The sequence below is a fragment of the Mus musculus genome, chromosome 2 (genome assembly GCF_000001635.26).
Source record: "Mus musculus strain C57BL/6J chromosome 2, GRCm38.p6 C57BL/6J".
Classification (NCBI taxonomy): Eukaryota; Metazoa; Chordata; class Mammalia; order Rodentia; family Muridae; genus Mus; species Mus musculus.
Genome location: NC_000068.7, coordinates 76,753,645 through 76,771,861, shown reverse-complemented (window position 1 = coordinate 76,771,861; position 18,217 = coordinate 76,753,645). Strand labels below are relative to the sequence as shown.

General features: G+C 42.7%; 1 protein-coding gene across 4 annotated transcripts in view; it reads left to right on the top strand.

Annotated features, from left to right (window-relative positions):
• Ttn (titin) overlaps positions 1–18,217 on the top strand; it is a 278,578-nt gene that overhangs the window by 210,696 nt on the left and 49,665 nt on the right. For all 4 annotated transcript variants that reach the window (XM_017317139.1, XM_011239438.1, NM_028004.2 and 1 more), the window contains 29 exons: positions 56–358; positions 457–738; positions 830–1,129; positions 1,221–1,523; positions 1,616–1,924; positions 2,041–2,322; positions 2,406–2,705; positions 2,788–3,081; positions 3,178–6,144; positions 6,908–7,228; positions 7,333–7,617; positions 7,716–8,015; positions 8,324–8,626; positions 9,017–9,292; positions 9,411–9,710; positions 9,906–10,208; positions 10,477–10,776; positions 11,737–12,024; positions 12,480–12,776; positions 12,868–13,170; positions 13,265–13,570; positions 14,547–14,834; positions 14,931–15,221; positions 15,308–15,595; positions 15,776–16,363; positions 16,459–16,563; positions 16,907–17,104; positions 17,200–17,496; positions 17,587–18,174. In XM_017317139.1, the coding sequence (XP_017172628.1) occupies positions 56–358; positions 457–738; positions 830–1,129; positions 1,221–1,523; positions 1,616–1,924; positions 2,041–2,322; positions 2,406–2,705; positions 2,788–3,081; positions 3,178–6,144; positions 6,908–7,228; positions 7,333–7,617; positions 7,716–8,015; positions 8,324–8,626; positions 9,017–9,292; positions 9,411–9,710; positions 9,906–10,208; positions 10,477–10,776; positions 11,737–12,024; positions 12,480–12,776; positions 12,868–13,170; positions 13,265–13,570; positions 14,547–14,834; positions 14,931–15,221; positions 15,308–15,595; positions 15,776–16,363; positions 16,459–16,563; positions 16,907–17,104; positions 17,200–17,496; positions 17,587–18,174 (11,565 nt within the window). The remainder of the gene's footprint in view (positions 1–55; positions 359–456; positions 739–829; positions 1,130–1,220; positions 1,524–1,615; positions 1,925–2,040; positions 2,323–2,405; positions 2,706–2,787; positions 3,082–3,177; positions 6,145–6,907; positions 7,229–7,332; positions 7,618–7,715; positions 8,016–8,323; positions 8,627–9,016; positions 9,293–9,410; positions 9,711–9,905; positions 10,209–10,476; positions 10,777–11,736; positions 12,025–12,479; positions 12,777–12,867; positions 13,171–13,264; positions 13,571–14,546; positions 14,835–14,930; positions 15,222–15,307; positions 15,596–15,775; positions 16,364–16,458; positions 16,564–16,906; positions 17,105–17,199; positions 17,497–17,586; positions 18,175–18,217) is intronic.

Sequence of the window (18,217 nt, the reverse complement as noted above, 5' to 3'; positions counted from 1 at the left end):
ACTCTTCTACGTTCTCACGGTGACACTCTTCCTTTCATTGTAATAATATTTACAGCTGTGCCAGAGAGACCTGAGGACCTGGAAGTCAAAGAAGTCACTAAAAATACTGTGTCTTTGACTTGGAACCCTCCCAAGTATGATGGCGGGTCAGAAATTATAAACTATGTCCTAGAAAGCCGCCTCATTGGTACTGAGAAGTTCCACAAAGTTACAAATGACAACCTGCTTAGCAGGAAATACACTGTGAAAGGCTTAAAAGAAGGCGATACATATGAGTACCGCGTCAGTGCCGTCAATATCGTTGGACAAGGCAAGCCATCATTTTGCACCAAGCCAATCACTTGCAAGGATGAACTGGGTATGTGTCTGCTATACTTTATACTTTGAAAACTTCCATATCTGTAGCCTTATGGCAGGACAGCAAAAATGACTCTTGTCTGTAATTCTAAATTCTAGCTCCACCTACACTTGACCTCGACTTCAGAGATAAGCTTACCGTCCGAGTTGGTGAATCTTTCGCCCTCACTGGCCGATACTCAGGCAAACCAAAGCCTAAGATTGATTGGTTCAAAGATGAAGCTGATGTACTGGAAGATGATCGTACTCACATAAAGACCACTCCCACGACACTTGCTCTTGAGAAGACAAAGGCCAAACGCTCAGATTCTGGGAAATACTGTGTAGTTGTGGAGAACAGTACAGGCTCCAGGAAAGGTTTCTGTCAAGTCAATGTTGTTGGTAAGTTCTATATACCAAGAAAAATAGACCCCTTTGTCCTTTTAGACGTAGAAGTGATGAGAACATTTTATGCTATTTTTTATCCCTTCAGATCGTCCTGGACCACCAGTAGGACCTGTCATTTTTGATGAGGTGACCAAAGAATACATGGTTATTTCTTGGAAGCCACCTCTAGATGATGGAGGAAGTGAAATTACCAATTATATTATTGAGAAGAAGGAGCTCGGTAAAGACATCTGGATGCCTGTGACATCTGCCAGTGCCAAAACTACATGCAAGGTCCCTAAACTGCTTGAAGGAAAAGATTACATCTTCCGGATTCATGCGGAAAATCTATATGGAATAAGTGACCCTCTGGTGTCTGATTCAATGAAAGCCAAAGATCGATTCAGTATGTAATATGGCGGGGGGATGACCCAATGCTTGACACAGGGAACAGGAACGTTTAAGCTTTTAACACATTTGGCTAACATCTATTACAGGAGTCCCTGATGCACCTGAGCAGCCAGTTGTCACAGAGGTCACCAAAGACTCGGCATTAGTAACCTGGAACAAGCCAAATGACGGAGGAAAGCCCATCACAAACTACATCCTGGAAAAGAGGGAAACTATGTCTAAAAGATGGGTTCGAGTTACCAAAGAGCCTATTCATCCATACACTAAGTATAGGGTTCCTGATCTTCTAGAAGGATGCCAGTATGAATTCCGTGTTTCTGCAGAGAATGAAATTGGTATTGGAGATCCAAGTCCACCATCCAAACCAGTCTTTGCTAGAGACCCAATTGGTACAGTATTAAAACATGCATTCAGTTTTCATACTCTCTAACTTTTCTCTGTGCTATTTTAATTTCTTTAATTTTTTTCTTTTATTATGTAGCTAAACCAAGTCCACCTATTAATCCTGAGGCAATAGATACAACATGTAATTCAGTTGAGCTAACTTGGCAGCCACCACGTCACGACGGTGGTAGCAAGATCCTGGGTTATATCGTGGAGTACCAGAAAGTTGGGGATGAAGAGTGGAGACGAGCCAATCACACTCCTGAATCATGCCCTGAAACTAAATATAAAGTCACTGGCCTCAGGGATGGTCAGAGCTACAAGTTCCGAGTACTGGCAGTCAACGAGGCTGGTGAATCGGACCCAGCCCACGTTCCTGAACCAGTTCTAGTAAAGGACCGACTTGGTAAGTGAGATGTTGAGATTTGCAATTGTGAAAAAATAGGTGTCCACTGTACATGCAGTACTATAATTATAGTATGCATTAAAGAATCCAACCTGAAGGCATTCTCTTCATTTTAGAACCTCCTGAGCTTATACTTGATGCTAACATGGCAAGAGAACAACACATTAGAGTTGGTGACACCCTAAGACTTAGTGCCATCATCAAAGGTGTGCCATTCCCCAAAGTAACCTGGAAAAAAGAAGACAGAGAGGCTCCAACAAAAGCCCAAATTGATGTTACTCCAGTTGGGAGCAAGCTTGAAATCCGTAATGCTGCCCACGAAGATGGTGGTATTTATTCCCTAACTGTGGAGAATCCGGCGGGTACAAAGACAGTCTCAGTCAAAGTATTGGTCTTAGGTACGCATTTTAATATTTGTACTACTAAAAAACTCAAATACATATTTTTTCTTTTCACTTATCTATCATTTAATACTTTTCAGATAAACCTGGGCCACCTAGAGATCTGGAAGTCAGTGAAATTAGGAAAGATTCTTGTTACCTGACTTGGAAGGAACCACTGGACGACGGTGGTTCTGTTGTAACCAATTATGTGGTTGAGAGGAAAGATGTTGCCACTGCCCAGTGGTCCCCTCTTTCCACCACGTCAAAGAAGAAGAGCCATATGGCTAAACATCTGACTGAGGGCAATCAGTACCTCTTCCGAGTAGCTGCTGAGAACCAATACGGACGTGGTCCTTTTGTTGAAACACCTAAGCCCATCAAGGCTCTGGATCCTCTCCGTGAGTTATCTCTCTGAATAGAGAATTATTATTTGGTTAGATTTGGGAGTATTGCTTACTCATCATAGCTTTTCTTTCAAAGATCCCCCAGGGCCACCCAAGGATCTGCACCACGTAGATGTCGACAAGACTGAAGTCTCTCTCGTTTGGAATAAGCCAGATCGTGATGGTGGTTCTCCAATCACAGGATACTTAGTGGAATATCAAGAAGAGGGTGACAAGGACTGGATCAAGTTCAAGACTGTGAAAAATTTAGACTGTGTTGTTACAGGCTTACAACAAGGAAAGACCTATAGATTCCGTGTAAAAGCTGAAAATATCATAGGTCTTGGTCTTCCTGATACAACTATCCCAATAGAATGTCAAGAGAAACTAGGTGACTTTTGGATTGGCACCTTTATATCTTCTTTAAATTATTCATACTGTGAAAGTTCAAATCTAATGGCCTTGTCTCTCTTTTTTTTCTCCCCAGTGCCTCCATCTGTGGAATTAGATGTGAAGTTAATTGAAGGGCTTGTGGTGAAGGCTGGTACCACAGTTAGATTCCCTGCCATCATAAGAGGTGTACCTGTTCCTACTGCAAAATGGACAACTGATGGGACTGAGATTAAAACAGATGACCACTACACAGTTGAGACTGACAGCTTCTCATCCGTGCTGACCATTAAGAATTGTTTAAGGAAGGATACTGGGGAATACCAACTCACAGTTTCCAATGCAGCGGGTACCAAAACAGTAGCTGTCCATCTTACTGTTCTTGATGTACCTGGTCCACCAACAGGTCCTATTAATATCCTGGATGTCACACCTGAATACATGACTATCTCATGGCAACCGCCTAAGGATGATGGAGGAAGCCCAGTGATAAATTACATTGTTGAGAAACAAGATACAAGGAAAGGTACATGGGGTGTCGTCTCTGCAGGAAGCAGTAAGCTGAAGCTGAAGGTCCCACATCTCCAAAAAGGCTGTGAATACGTTTTCAGAGTCAAAGCAGAGAACAAGATGGGTGTCGGTCCTCCCCTTGACTCCATACCTACTGTTGCTAAGCACAAGTTCAGTCCTCCATCTCCTCCTGGTAAACCAGTGGTAACTGACATTACTGAGAATGCTGCAACGGTGTCTTGGACACTGCCAAAATCTGATGGTGGCAGTCCAATAACTGGCTATTATGTAGAGCGCAGAGAAATAACCGGCAAATGGGTGAGGGTCAACAAAACGCCTATTGCTGACCTGAAGTTCAGGGTGACTGGACTCTATGAGGGAAATACATACGAGTTTAGAGTTTTTGCTGAAAATCTTGCAGGTTTAAGCAATCCATCACCCAGTTCTGACCCAATCAAAGCTTGCCGGCCCATCAAACCACCAGGGCCACCTATAAATCCTAAGCTGAAAGACAAGAGCAAAGAATCTGCTGACTTGGTGTGGACAAAGCCCCTCAGTGATGGTGGCAGCCCCATTTTGGGGTATGTAGTAGAGTATCAGAAACCTGGCACAGCGCAGTGGGATAGGATTAATAAAGACGAACTCATCAGGCAATGTGCCTTCCGGGTCCCCGGACTGATTGAAGGAAATGAGTACAGATTTCGCATTAGAGCAGCTAACATTGTGGGTGAGGGAGAGCCAAGGGAGCTTGCAGAATCTGTGATTGCAAAAGACATCCTTCATCCCCCGGAAGTGGAACTTGACGTTACATGCCGTGATGTCATTACCGTCCGGGTGGGTCAAACTATCCGCATTCTTGCCCGAGTCAAAGGCAGACCTGAGCCAGACATAACTTGGTCCAAGGAAGGAAAAGTACTGGTCAAAGACAAGCGGGTTGACCTAATTCATGATCTGCCTCGTGTTGAGCTACAAATTAAAGAAGCTGTCAGAGCTGACCATGGCAAGTATATCATCTCTGCTAAGAACAGCAGTGGGCATGCCCAAGGGTCAGCCATTGTTAATGTCCTTGACAGACCTGGGCCTTGCCAGAATCTGAAGGTTAGCAACGTAACCAAGGAAAACTGCACCATTTCTTGGGAAAACCCACTAGATAATGGTGGCTCAGAAATTACAAATTTCATAGTGGAATATCGTAAACCAAATCAGAAAGGCTGGTCAATCGTTGCCTCAGATGTCACCAAGAGACTGGTCAAGGCCAACCTGTTAGCCAATAATGAATACTATTTCCGTGTTTGTGCAGAGAATAAAGTAGGTGTTGGGCCAACCATTGAAACAAAGACTCCAATTTTGGCCATCAATCCTATTGACAGGCCAGGGGAGCCTGAAAACCTTCATATTGCAGATAAAGGAAAGACCTTTGTCTATCTAAAGTGGCGACGGCCTGATTATGATGGTGGTAGCCCGAATCTATCATATCATGTTGAGAGGAGACTGAAGGGCTCTGCAGACTGGGAAAGAGTGCACAAAGGAAGCATTAAGGAAACCCACTACATGGTTGACAAGTGTGTTGAAAACCAGATTTATGAGTTCAGAGTACAAACTAAGAATGAAGGTGGAGAAAGTGATTGGGTGAGGACAGAGGAAGTTGTTGTGAAGGAAGATTTACAGAAGCCAGTACTTGATCTAAAATTAAGTGGGGTGCTAACTGTCAAAGCAGGGGACACCATTAGACTCGAGGCAGGTGTGAGAGGCAAACCATTCCCAGAGGTTGCCTGGACCAAAGACAAAGATGCTACAGATTTAACAAGATCACCAAGGGTCAAGATTGATACCAGTGCCGAATCATCGAAATTCTCTCTTACCAAAGCCAAGCGAAGCGATGGCGGTAAATACGTAATCACCGCAACTAACCCAGCTGGCAGTTTTGTGGCCTATGCGACTGTCAATGTTTTAGATAAACCTGGTCCTGTAAGAAACCTGAAAATCACTGATGTGTCCAGTGACAGGTGTACTATCCGCTGGGATCCACCAGAAGATGATGGCGGCTGTGAAATCCAAAATTATATCCTAGAAAAATGTGAGAGCAAGAGAATGGTATGGTCTACCTATTCTGCTAATGTCTTGACACCCAGTGCTACAGTGACTCGTCTCATAGAAGGAAATGAGTATATTTTCAGAGTTCGTGCAGAAAACAAAATAGGCACAGGGCCTCCAACAGAAAGTAAACCAGTCATTGCAAAAACCAAGTATGACAGACCTGGCCGCCCTGATCCTCCAGAAGTCACTAAAGTAAGCAAAGAAGAGATGACCGTGGTTTGGAACGCCCCTGAATATGATGGTGGGAAGTCTATCACAGGATACTATTTAGAGAAAAAAGAAAAGCATGCAGTCCGCTGGGTCCCTGTTAACAAGAGTGCCATCCCTGAGCGACGCTTGAAAGTACAGAATCTCCTCCCAGGGCACGAGTACCAGTTCCGTGTCAAAGCAGAAAATGAAGTTGGCATTGGAGAACCAAGCTTACCATCAAGACCAGTGGTGGCAAAAGATCCCATAGGTAAGATGGTCCTACTTTTTCTGATATTAAACCAATTCTTTTTTTTAAAGAGCTTTATTTATGTATATATGAGTATACTGTAGTTGTCTTCAGACACACCCGAAGAGAGCACCAGATCTCATTATAGATGGTTGTGAGCCACCATGTGGTGGCTGGGAATTGAACTCTGGATTGGAAGAGCAGTCAGCACTCTTAACCACTGAGCCATCTCTCCAACACCATTAAACCAATTCTTAAAATGGTGTGTAGAAGTATCTGTTGAAAGTTTGTTCCATATTTTGTAAGCTGCATTTTAGCTAATATTTCCACAAATAGACCTTTTATCATATCACTAAAAATATATGCTCTGGCATATCCTAATTTTTAGAAAGAAAAACGAAGTCTTGGGAGTTGAGAAACTAGAATGACCTTCTTTGGAGCTTATTTGAACATTAACTATAAAATTAGACATTAAAATATCATGAGACTGGGTAGATGAGTTAGTGGGTAAAGCACCCATCACATAAGCTTGAGGACTAAGTTCAGATCACCAGCACCCATGTACATATCTATAACCTCAGTGCTGAGAGGGAGGCAGAGATGGGTGGATTCCTGGAGTTTACTGGCCATCCATTCTAGCCAAATGGGAAGCAACAGTTTCATTGAGAGATCCTGTATCAAAAATAAGGTAGAGAGCAATACAGGACACTCGAGGTTGACCTCTGACCTACATGTGCATATAATTAATTGCATATGCATTTATTTTCATGTAATTTACTTTCAGAACCACCTGGGCCACCAACCAATTTCAAAGTGGTTGATACAACCAAAAGTTCCATAACTCTCGCATGGGGAAAACCAGTCTATGATGGTGGTGCACCGATAATTGGATATGTCGTAGAGATGAGACCCAAAATAGCAGACGCATCACCTGACGAAGGCTGGAAAAGGTGCAACGCTGCAGCTCAACTTATTCGCATGGAATTCACAGTCACCAGCTTGGATGAGAACCAGGAGTACGAGTTCAGGGTGTGTGCCCAGAATCAAGTTGGCATTGGGCGCCCTGCAGAGCTAAAGGAAGCCATCAAACCTAAAGAAATCCTAGGTGAGGCCCTTTTGTGGTGGTAGATAGTCATCTGCATGCATTCTCACGGTCATGGGCTTCCTCGTGTCTCAAGAGTCGGCTGATGTCTTTTGTGTCGTTTGCAGAGCCTCCAGAGATTGACTTGGATGCCAGCATGAGAAAACTGGTCGTAGTGAGAGCTGGCTGCCCTATTCGACTATTCGCAATAGTGAGAGGACGACCTGCCCCCAAAGTCACATGGCGCAAAGTGGGCATTGATAATGTGGTCAGAAAAGGACAAGTCGATCTAGTTGACACTATGGCCTTCCTTGTCATCCCCAACTCTACCCGTGATGACTCTGGAAAATACTCCCTGACCCTTGTGAACCCAGCAGGAGAAAAGGCTGTTTTTGTGAATGTCAAAGTACTAGGTGCGTTATCCAAGTGCTTTTTTTTTTCTGCTTCAAAATCAAATAAGTTAATAAGAATGCTTATGGGACATATGTTCTGAGTCTGTGGATCTTTACAGATACTCCTGGACCTGTGGCTGATTTAAAAGTTTCAGATGTCACTAAAACATCATGTCACGTGTCCTGGGCACCTCCTGAAAATGATGGTGGAAGCCAAGTGACACATTATATTGTGGAGAAACGTGAGGCAGAAAGAAAAACATGGTCAACAGTTACCCCTGAAGTGAAGAAAACAAGCTTCAATGTAACCAACCTTGTCCCTGGGAACGAGTATTTCTTCCGAGTAACTGCTGTCAATGAATATGGCCCTGGTGTCCCGACAGACATCCCCAAACCTGTGCTTGCATCAGATCCTCTCAGTAAGCAATCTCCGTTCTTCTCCCCTTTGATTGCAGCCCTCTAGTTTACTAAGGTCATGAGATCAGTATGATTATAATCCACCGGAAGGGACTTGATTTGTGAAACCTGAAACCCCAAGAGTACAGTGAATATCTCTCTCAGACAAAACTTATTAGTTTCTTCATCTTATACTTCATTTTCAACATGTTGAACTAAACATCCCATATACTTGGTGCAAAGGTCATACTGAAACTCTTACATATGCATTATGCATTAGCAAAGGGGATTATAAAGGTACCTAATTTTCTAAATTCTGTTTTTCTTCTAGGTGAGCCAGATCCTCCAAGAAAACTGGAGGTGACCGAAATGACAAAGAACAGTGCTACACTGGCCTGGTTACCTCCGTTGCGTGATGGAGGCGCTAAAATCGATGGCTATATCATTAGTTACAGAGAAGAAGACCAACCTGCAGATCGCTGGACAGAGTACTCAGTGGTCAAAGACCTCAGCCTTATTGTTACTGGCCTAAAGGAAGGAAAGAAATATAAATTTAGAGTTGCAGCTAGAAATGCTGTTGGAGTCAGCATGCCAAGAGAGGCCGAAGGCGTCTACGAAGCAAAAGAACAGCTATGTAAGTTGTCTGTTTATTCTCATATTCTGTGTATGGATGTTTAGCCTTCGTGGATATCTGTTCCTCTTATCTGGCTTTTCTGAGCAGTATCTAAACTACATAACCAATCTTTATAAATACTCATTGCTTCCTTTGTACCATGTGATAAAAAGCTGGTTAAGGCAGACATTTATCCTTGAGTTAACAAGTTCCTTACATACAGATTAGAGAACTGTCTCTAGCCTTATGTGTGCTATACCTGATACTTTCTGTTGCATTTAAGAATTTTTTAAAATTCCATTATAAATTCATGAATCTTTAAGTTGAAACCCCTAGTGGGCTACAACCCAAAATCTTTAAAAACTCAGAAAAATTCTCCACCTAAGGAATGGCTTTTGCCTTTGCTTTCAGTGCCACCAAAGATCCTCATGCCTGAGCAAATCACTATCAAAGCCGGGAAGAAACTTCGAGTTGAGGCGCATGTGTATGGAAAGCCTAACCCCATCTGCAAATGGAAGAAAGGAGACGACGAAGTTGTTACATCCAGCCACCTGGCCATCCACAAGGCAGACGGCTCCTCAGTTCTGATCATAAAAGACGTTACTAGAAAAGACAGTGGTTACTATAGCCTCACGGCAGAGAATAGCTCCGGGTCAGACACTCAGAAAATCAAAGTTACAGTCATGGGTAGGTTACAAATGAGCCAAGTGGCCATTAAAATATTGAGATGAGAACGGTTGCTTTTTTTTTTTTTTTAAACTATCAAATCTCTGTTCTTACATTTCTTTCCTTTCGATTTATGCAGATGCTCCTGGGCCCCCTCAGCCTCCATTTGACATTTCTGAAATAGATGCTGATGCTTGCTCCCTGTCTTGGCACATCCCTCTGGAGGATGGAGGCAGCAACATTACCAATTACATAGTAGAGAAATGTGATGTAAGCCGTGGCGATTGGGTCACAGCTCTAGCATCAGTCACCAAGACTTCCTGCAGGGTTGGAAAGCTGATCCCAGGCCAGGAGTATATCTTCCGGGTCCGAGCTGAAAACAGATTTGGCATTTCAGAGCCTCTCACATCTCCAAAGATGCTTGCTAAGTTCCCATTTGGTAAGAGTTTTATTGTGTGTATGAGAAATTATATATATATATATATATATATATATATATATATATATATATTGTGTGTGTGTGTGTGTATATGCGTGTATGTGTATACATGTGGGTGTATGTATACGAATATATGAATATACATACACATATTCTTGGAGGCAGAATCTGACATTTCCCTGTCTTCACCTCTAGATGTTCCTAGTGAGCCAAAGAATGCACGTGTCACTAAAGTCAACAAAGACTGCATATTTGTCGCGTGGGACAGACCAGACAGTGATGGAGGAAGCCCCATCACTGGTTACCTGATTGAACGCAAAGAAAGAAACAGTTTGCTCTGGGTGAAAGCTAATGACACTATTGTCCGGTCAACTGAGTATCCTTGTGCTGGCCTCGTAGAAGGTCTAGAATATTCATTCAGAATCTATGCTCTAAACAAAGCTGGGTCCAGCCCACCTAGCAAACCAACTGAGTATGTGACTGCAAGGATGCCGGTTGGTAAGTAATGGTTGTTTACAATGAGAGAGGTGCGTTTAAATCTTGCTTCTGAAAGTTAGTACTTCCATCCTAGAAGAGGGCCTACCTCTTACCATGAAAATGTACTGTCTTTCCTGTCAATGTAGAGCAAGCACTCAAAACTAGATAATGGGGGGTGGATGGTTGGCATGAGATAATTGTTATCCTGTTGGACATCACAGGGGTGATGCTGTGTGGTGTTTAAACTTCTAGTCAAGATCAACATTGAGAATATTTATTTTGGCTTTAGATCCACCAGGGAAACCTGAAGTTGTTGACGTCACCAAGAACAGCGCATCGCTTATCTGGGCCCGGCCAAAGCATGATGGAGGCAGCAGAATTATCGGCTATTTTGTAGAGGCTTGCAAACTTCCTGGTGATAAATGGGTTCGGTGCAATACCACACCTCACCAGATTCCCCAGGAAGAGTACACAGCTACTGGGTTAGAAGAGAATGCTCAGTATCAGTTCAGAGCGATTGCCAAGACTGCTGTGAACATCAGCCAGCCTTCCGAGCCTTCTGATCCAGTGACCATTCTTGCAGAAAATGGTAAGATTCTACTGCATATGTAACACATAGACTATCCATGATGGTCAGTCATGTCTCCTAAACACCCCTCCCCCCAACAAACAAACAAACAAACACTAAACGCATACTTGTGGGAATGGCAAAGAATAAATGATAGGGTGTAAACTAAATTTACACAGCACTAAAAATTATGCTTAGGAAGAACTGTAATAAGCAAAACAAGAAAGCAGTGACAAGACTGAGGACTGAAAGATTTTAATGATGCATAATCACAGGAAGAAAGACAAAGAAACAATACAATGACAGTGCTGAAGCCTAGCCTTGGGATTCCTATTTGCAGTACTGTCAAATTTTTATGTTAAACATATTTAACTTTCACAATGTATATGTTGCTTAAAAATAAGTGGCTGAGGGAAGGGAAGGGAAGGGAAGGGAAGGGAAGGGAAGGGAAGGGAAGGGAAGGGAAGGGAAGGAAAGGGAAGGGAAGGGAAGGGAAATAAGGAGAGAATGTCAAAGTTTCAGCCTGACAGGAAGAATCATTTGTGGTGATCTACTCCCCTGAATGGTGTCATAATTTATAATGTTTTATAAAGCTCAAAGGTACTAAAACAGTAGATTTTAGGTATTTTCCTCACACCTAGAAAAATGCTGACTGAATAGGTGAGGTCACTGTTGTATGAGTTTGCTTGATTGAATCATTTCCCAATGCATACTTATGCCAAAATACCCATTTCTGTACCCATAAATGTAAATAATAATGAAATAAAAATAAGTACGGAGGACTAAGGGTGTAACTCAGTGGTACAGCACCTGCCTAGCATGTATCAAGACCTGGCTTCAATCCCAAGTATTAAAAGTTCATAATTAATAGCAAGATAAAATCTCACTCATGAAACAAATGTGAGTTTATCACAATAATCAGTAATAATTGTACAACACAACTTTGCATTCATCAATACCTTCAATCTTCTTTCTCTCCAGTTCCTCCACGGATAGAACTCAGTGTTGAGATGAAGTCTTTGCTTACCGTGAAGGCTGGGACTAATGTCTGCTTGGATGCTACTGTCTTCGGGAAACCGATGCCAACGGTTTCTTGGAAGAAAGACACCACACCAATAAAACAAGCCGAAGGCATAAAGATGGCAATGAAGCGGAACTTGTGTACCTTGGAGCTGTTCAGTGTGAACCGGAAAGACTCAGGAGACTATACCATTACTGCCGAAAATTCCAGTGGTTCCAAATCAGCCACCATTAAGCTGAAAGTACTAGGTAATTAAAGCACTTGATTATACTTCCATGCTTCACTTCGCCTGAAGAGTTATACATAAGTTTATAAGCTGTACATGGCAATGAACTCCTGTAAGCCCAGGATTTGGGAGGAGGCAGGAGAATCAGGGTTTCGAGGTCATGCTCCAATACTCGGGGACTTCGAAGCCAGCTTGTTCTACATGATACCCTGTCTCAAGCACAGCAATAATAAAGTATTTCCTAAGAATAAAGTTAATAGTATTACAGAAGAGTGGTTTTGATTTCTGAAGACTATTAGTGACTACATATTCCAGCTACATAGGATTCTGAGACGTGAGGTGACTTCTAGAGTCGCAGAGGAGTTGAAGACAATATTGAGGGTAGCTTACTCTCTATACCTATATTCTCTAGCCCTCTTCTCTATTTTCATTCCCCCTTTTAGTAAAGTGCTCCACTCTTCTTCTCCATTCTTTCAGATAAGCCAGGTCCTCCAGCATCTGTGAAAATCAACAAGATGTATGCAGACCGTGCAATGCTGTCCTGGGAACCTCCTCTCGAGGATGGAGGCTCAGAAATCACCAACTACATCATTGACAAGCGTGAAACAAGCAGGCCCAACTGGGCCCAGGTCTCTGCTACTGTGCCCATCACCAGCTGCACTGTGGAGAAACTTATAGAGGGCCATGAATACCAGTTCCGTATCTGTGCCGAAAACAAATACGGAGTCGGCGATCCCATCCTCACTGAGCCAGCGATTGCCAAAAACCCATATGGTAAGTAAGAATGTTCTCCAGCAGTTGGCCCTTTACTTTTTCAATACTGCCTTTTCGCTTAGGACATCAACTTATCATTCCATCTCTACAGACCCGCCTGGACGCTGTGACCCTCCTGTCATTAGCAACATCACTAAAGATCACATGACCGTCAGCTGGAAAGCCCCAGCGGATGATGGTGGCTCACCTATCACCGGATACTTGGTTGAAAAGCGGGAAACTCAGGCAGTCAACTGGACTAAAGTCAACAGAAAACCTGTTATAGAAAGGACATTAAAAGCAACGGGTCTCCAGGAAGGCACGGAGTATGAATTCCGAGTTACGGCTATCAATAAAGCTGGACCCGGCAAACCCAGTGATGCATCCAAAGCCGTGTATGCTCAAGACCCACTGTGTAAGTGCACTTGACAGTCCTGTACTCTGGATTCAGCATTAAACAGCCAGAAAGGAAGTGTTTGCTAATCCTCTCTCCTGTCATTTTTCCTCAGATCCTCCTGGCCCGCCAGCTTTCCCTAAAGTCTATGATACCACCCGTAGTTCTGTGAGTCTATCATGGGGCAAGCCGGCCTATGATGGCGGCAGCCCTATCATTGGTTATCTTGTGGAAGTAAAGCGAGCTGATTCTGATCACTGGGTGAGGTGCAATTTGCCAGAGAAGCTCCAGAAGACCCGCTTCGAGGTGACTGGCCTGATGGAAAACACCGAGTATCAGTTCCGAGTGTATGCCGTTAACAAGATTGGGTACAGCGACCCCAGCGATGTGCCAGATAAACACTGCCCCAAGGACATCCTAAGTAAGTACACCAAAAGATAGAAATGAGACATTCTCTTCATCATCTCCTAAGAGGGAATTCTAATCGACTCCTATGCACACATAGCTACGAGCTCCAGGAGCACAGGTTGGGAGGAATAGGTGATATTTCATGATTTTTAGCAGGCCAAATTGAATAAAGGTTATAAGTGGTTTTCAAAGGAATATGGAATTTTAAGAATAAAAAGGGGTTTTGTTTTTGAAGTTGTGACCTATTTATTTTCCTTTCATTTATTATTTACTCATCCAACAATCCTTTCAGTAACCATGGGACTGGAAGGCTCTCATAAGTTTTCTTCCTCTATTTCTTCTACTTGTTTCATCTCCATAACTCCTTCCCACCTTTAAAATTTTTTCCCAGAAGTCTATTTTATCTATTACATACTTTCCTTCCTACAATGAAATAACAAATGGGGTGAAGTATATGCAGGATGCCTTCAGTGAATATAAAAAAGAAAAACCAAGGCTGAAGGAAGCAGTCTTTCCACATAGAGTCTTAGACATGCAAGGTTCATGTGAGAGGACTACAGGTCCTCTAAGGAATATTTGGTTGTGCCCAAAGTTCATTGAAAAATGAAAATATCTTGGGGGTTAGAGAGCTAGCTCAGTGGTTAAGAGTGCATTGGGTCCCAGTCTCACTTCAAGTGACTTACAAGTGCCTGTGACTTCACCCCCAGAAACTCCAATGTCCAGTTCTGGCTTACATGGACCCTGCACTCACATATGCAAACATACACAGAAACACATATCTAGAAATAAAAGTAAAATAAAGAAAAATAAAAGATCATGAGAGTATTGAATTATTTAAGGGTGTTTTTAAAAACAAACAAACAAGAAGTCAGTTTTATAAAGGAAGTGAATTTAGAGATGATAAGGGCAGCCTTTAGAAATAAATGTGACGCTTACATTGTTATGACTATAACTTTCTTCATCACCCCTACCCCTCCCAAATTAAATAGTTCCACCTGAGGGAGAACTTGATGCTGAACTAAGGAAAACACTTATCTTACGTGCTGGAGTTACAATGAGACTCTACGTGCCAGTAAAAGGACGGCCACCTCCAAAGATTACTTGGTCTAAACCGAACGTCAATCTAAGAGAAAGGATTGGCCTGGATATAAAGTCGACAGACTTTGACACCTTCTTGCGCTGCGAAAATGTGAACAAATATGATGCAGGAAAATATATCTTAACCTTGGAGAACAGCTGCGGCAAGAAGGAGTACACTATTGTGGTGAAAGTGCTGGGTAAGTCTACTGAAGAAAAGAATCATCACGTGTGCTTGAAACCATAGTTTGTACATCTTTTAATGTTTGTGTTCATTTCTTATGTATGTTATTCAGACACTCCTGGTCCACCTGTCAATGTGACTGTTAAGGAGGTATCCAAGGACTCTGCATATGTTACCTGGGATCCTCCCATTATTGATGGTGGGAGCCCCATCATAAACTATGTGGTTGAGAAACGGGATGCAGAGAGGAAGTCCTGGTCGACAGTGACAACCGAGTGCTCGAAGACAAGCTTCAGAGTCTCTAACTTGGAGGAGGGGAAATCCTACTTCTTCAGAGTGTTTGCCGAAAATGAATACGGCATCGGGGATCCGGGGGAGACACGTGATGCTGTCAAAGCTTCTGGTGAGCCCCAGACTAGGGCCAATCACATTGAACTACAGCCCACCTTGGTTGCCCGGGGCTTAGACTTACCTCTTCTCCTCTTTTAGAAACCCCGGGACCTGTGGTCGACCTGAAAGCACTGGCTATAACTAAGTCATCTTGTACCATCGGCTGGAAGAAGCCTCGAAGTGATGGCGGAAGCAGAATTACTGGCTATGTGGTGGATTTCCTGACAGAAGAAAATAAGTGGCAACGGGTCATGAAATCACTGAGCCTTCAGTACTCCACAAAGGATCTGAAGGAGGGGAAGGAGTACACCTTCAGAGTGAGTGCAGAGAATGAAAACGGAGAAGGAACCCCAAGTGAAATTGTGGTTGTGGCCAAGGACGATGTTGGTAAGCATCTCCCGTAGCATCTTTACTTTCTCCTGCTGGTCATCAGAAGTGTCTTCCAGAACCCCAACATGTTGGCGTACTGAACATATACCTTTTAAACCGATAGTGATCTGAGGTGGCTTTCTAATCTCAATAATTTCAATGCAAATAATTTGTCTCCACTCCCCTTTTTTTTAATAGTGGCTCCCGATCTTGACTTGAAGGATCTACCTGATCTGTGCTACTTGGCTAAAGAAAACAGCAACTTCCGTCTCAAGATCCCCATAAAAGGCAAACCAGCACCATCGGTGTCTTGGAAGAAGGGGGAAGATCCCCTAGCAACAGACACAAGAGTCAGTGTCGAATCAACTGCAGTTAACACAACCCTTGTAGTATATGACTGCCAAAAATCCGATGCTGGAAAATACACAATCACACTCAAGAATGTTGCTGGCACCAAGGAAGGAACTCTTTCTATAAAGGTTGTTGGCAAGCCTGGCATCCCCACCGGACCAATCAAATTTGATGAAGTCACAGCAGAAGCCATGACCTTGAAGTGGGGTCCTCCAAAGGATGATGGAGGTTCTGAAATCACCAACTATGTACTAGAGAAGAGAGACTCTGTGAATAACAAGTGGGTGACATGTGCTTCCGCTGTCCAGAAAACCACCTTTAGAGTAACCAGACTTCACGAGGGCATAGAATACACCTTCAGGGTCAGTGCTGAAAATAAATATGGTGTAGGAGAAGGCCTAAAGTCAGAGCCAATTGTTGCCAAACATCCATTTGGTAAGTGCGTTAAAAGAAAAAATATACATATGAAACAAAATATGGCTTTGTGGAGGCTCTTTCTTCTAAATCTTATATTCTCTACCTTTCTCTAGATGTGCCTGATGCTCCCCCACCTCCCAATATTGTGGATGTCAGACATGATTCAGTATCTCTAACATGGACTGATCCCAAAAAGACTGGTGGCTCACCAATTACAGGTATTAAATTTACTCCTAACCTCTGAGTTTTATATCAGTGTTTCTTAGAAATATTTTGTGTATACATATATATATATATAAATTAATATTTAACTTTATTTTAAAAACAATATAATAGTTCATAAAGAAAGTAATTTTAGAGCAAATATCTACTGGTTTTCCAAAAGAAACGGTAATATTTATGTATATTGCAAGAGAGAAAGTGGCACCACACCCAGAAAATAAAAATATAGATAACAAGCAAAAGTTATCTTTTTAATATATCTAGCTTGGGTAACTGTATATATTTCAAACCAGTCTGTATAATCTCTATCTGAATTGATATGTTCATGGTCATTTGTAGGGTATCATATTGAATTCAAGGAAAGAAACAGCCTTCTGTGGAAGAGAGCTAACAAGACTCCTATAAGGATGAAAGATTTTAAAGTGACAGGATTAACTGAAGGTCTTGAATATGAATTCAGAGTTATGGCTATCAATCTAGCTGGAGTGGGCAAGCCAAGCCTGCCATCAGAGCCAGTTGTGGCACTTGATCCAATTGGTAAGTCATTACTAAAGCAAAGCCTGAGGGAGTGTGCTATGCTACATGAAGCAAGCATTAGTGGTTTGTTTGATGGGTTTTCTTTTCTGTTTTAGATCCTCCTGGAAAACCTGAGGTTATCAGCGTAACAAGGAATTCAGTGACTCTCATCTGGACAGAACCTAAATACGATGGTGGCCATAAATTAACAGGATATATCGTGGAGAAGCGGGATCTACCCTCTAAGTCTTGGATGAAAGCCAACCATGTTAATGTCCCAGACTGTGCCTTTACTGTAACTGATCTTGTTGAAGGTGGAAAATATGAATTCCGAATCAGAGCAAAGAATACAGCGGGTGCTATTAGTGCTCCATCAGAGAGCACAGGAACCATTATTTGCAAGGATGAATACGGTATGTGGAACTTACATTTCTCCCAAATCAAAAAGCAGAAAATTAAACCGCCTTCATTTTCTGATGAATTTATTTATTTTTCCTTTGCAGAGGCACCAACCATTGTCCTTGATCCAACAATTAAAGATGGGCTAACAGTCAAGGCAGGGGATAGCATTGTTTTAAGTGCCATTAGCATTCTCGGCAAACCCCTTCCAAAGTCAAGCTGGTCCAGGGCAGGAAAAGATATCAGACCATCAGACATAGCTCAAATAACTTCAACCCCAACATCTTCTATGCTGACAGTTAAGTATGCCACAAGAAAGGATGCTGGCGAGTATACCATCACCGCTACCAATCCTTTTGGCACAAAGGAGGAACATGTGAAGGTATCAGTCCTTGATGTACCTGGTCCCCCAGGTCCCATTGAAATCAGTAATGTTTCAGCTGAAAAAGCAACACTTACTTGGACACCTCCCTTAGAAGATGGGGGCTCACCGATTAAAGCTTATGTTCTTGAGAAGAGAGAAACCAGCCGGCTTTTGTGGACAGTGGTTTCTGAAGATATTCAGGCATGCAGACATGTGGTAACCAAACTCATCCAAGGAAATGAATACCTCTTCCGTGTGTCAGCAGTAAACCATTACGGCAAAGGAGAACCCGTTCAGTCTGAGCCTGTCAAAATGGTGGACAGATTTGGTATGTAGAACATATGGTAGATGTAGTAGTGAATTCCATGGAA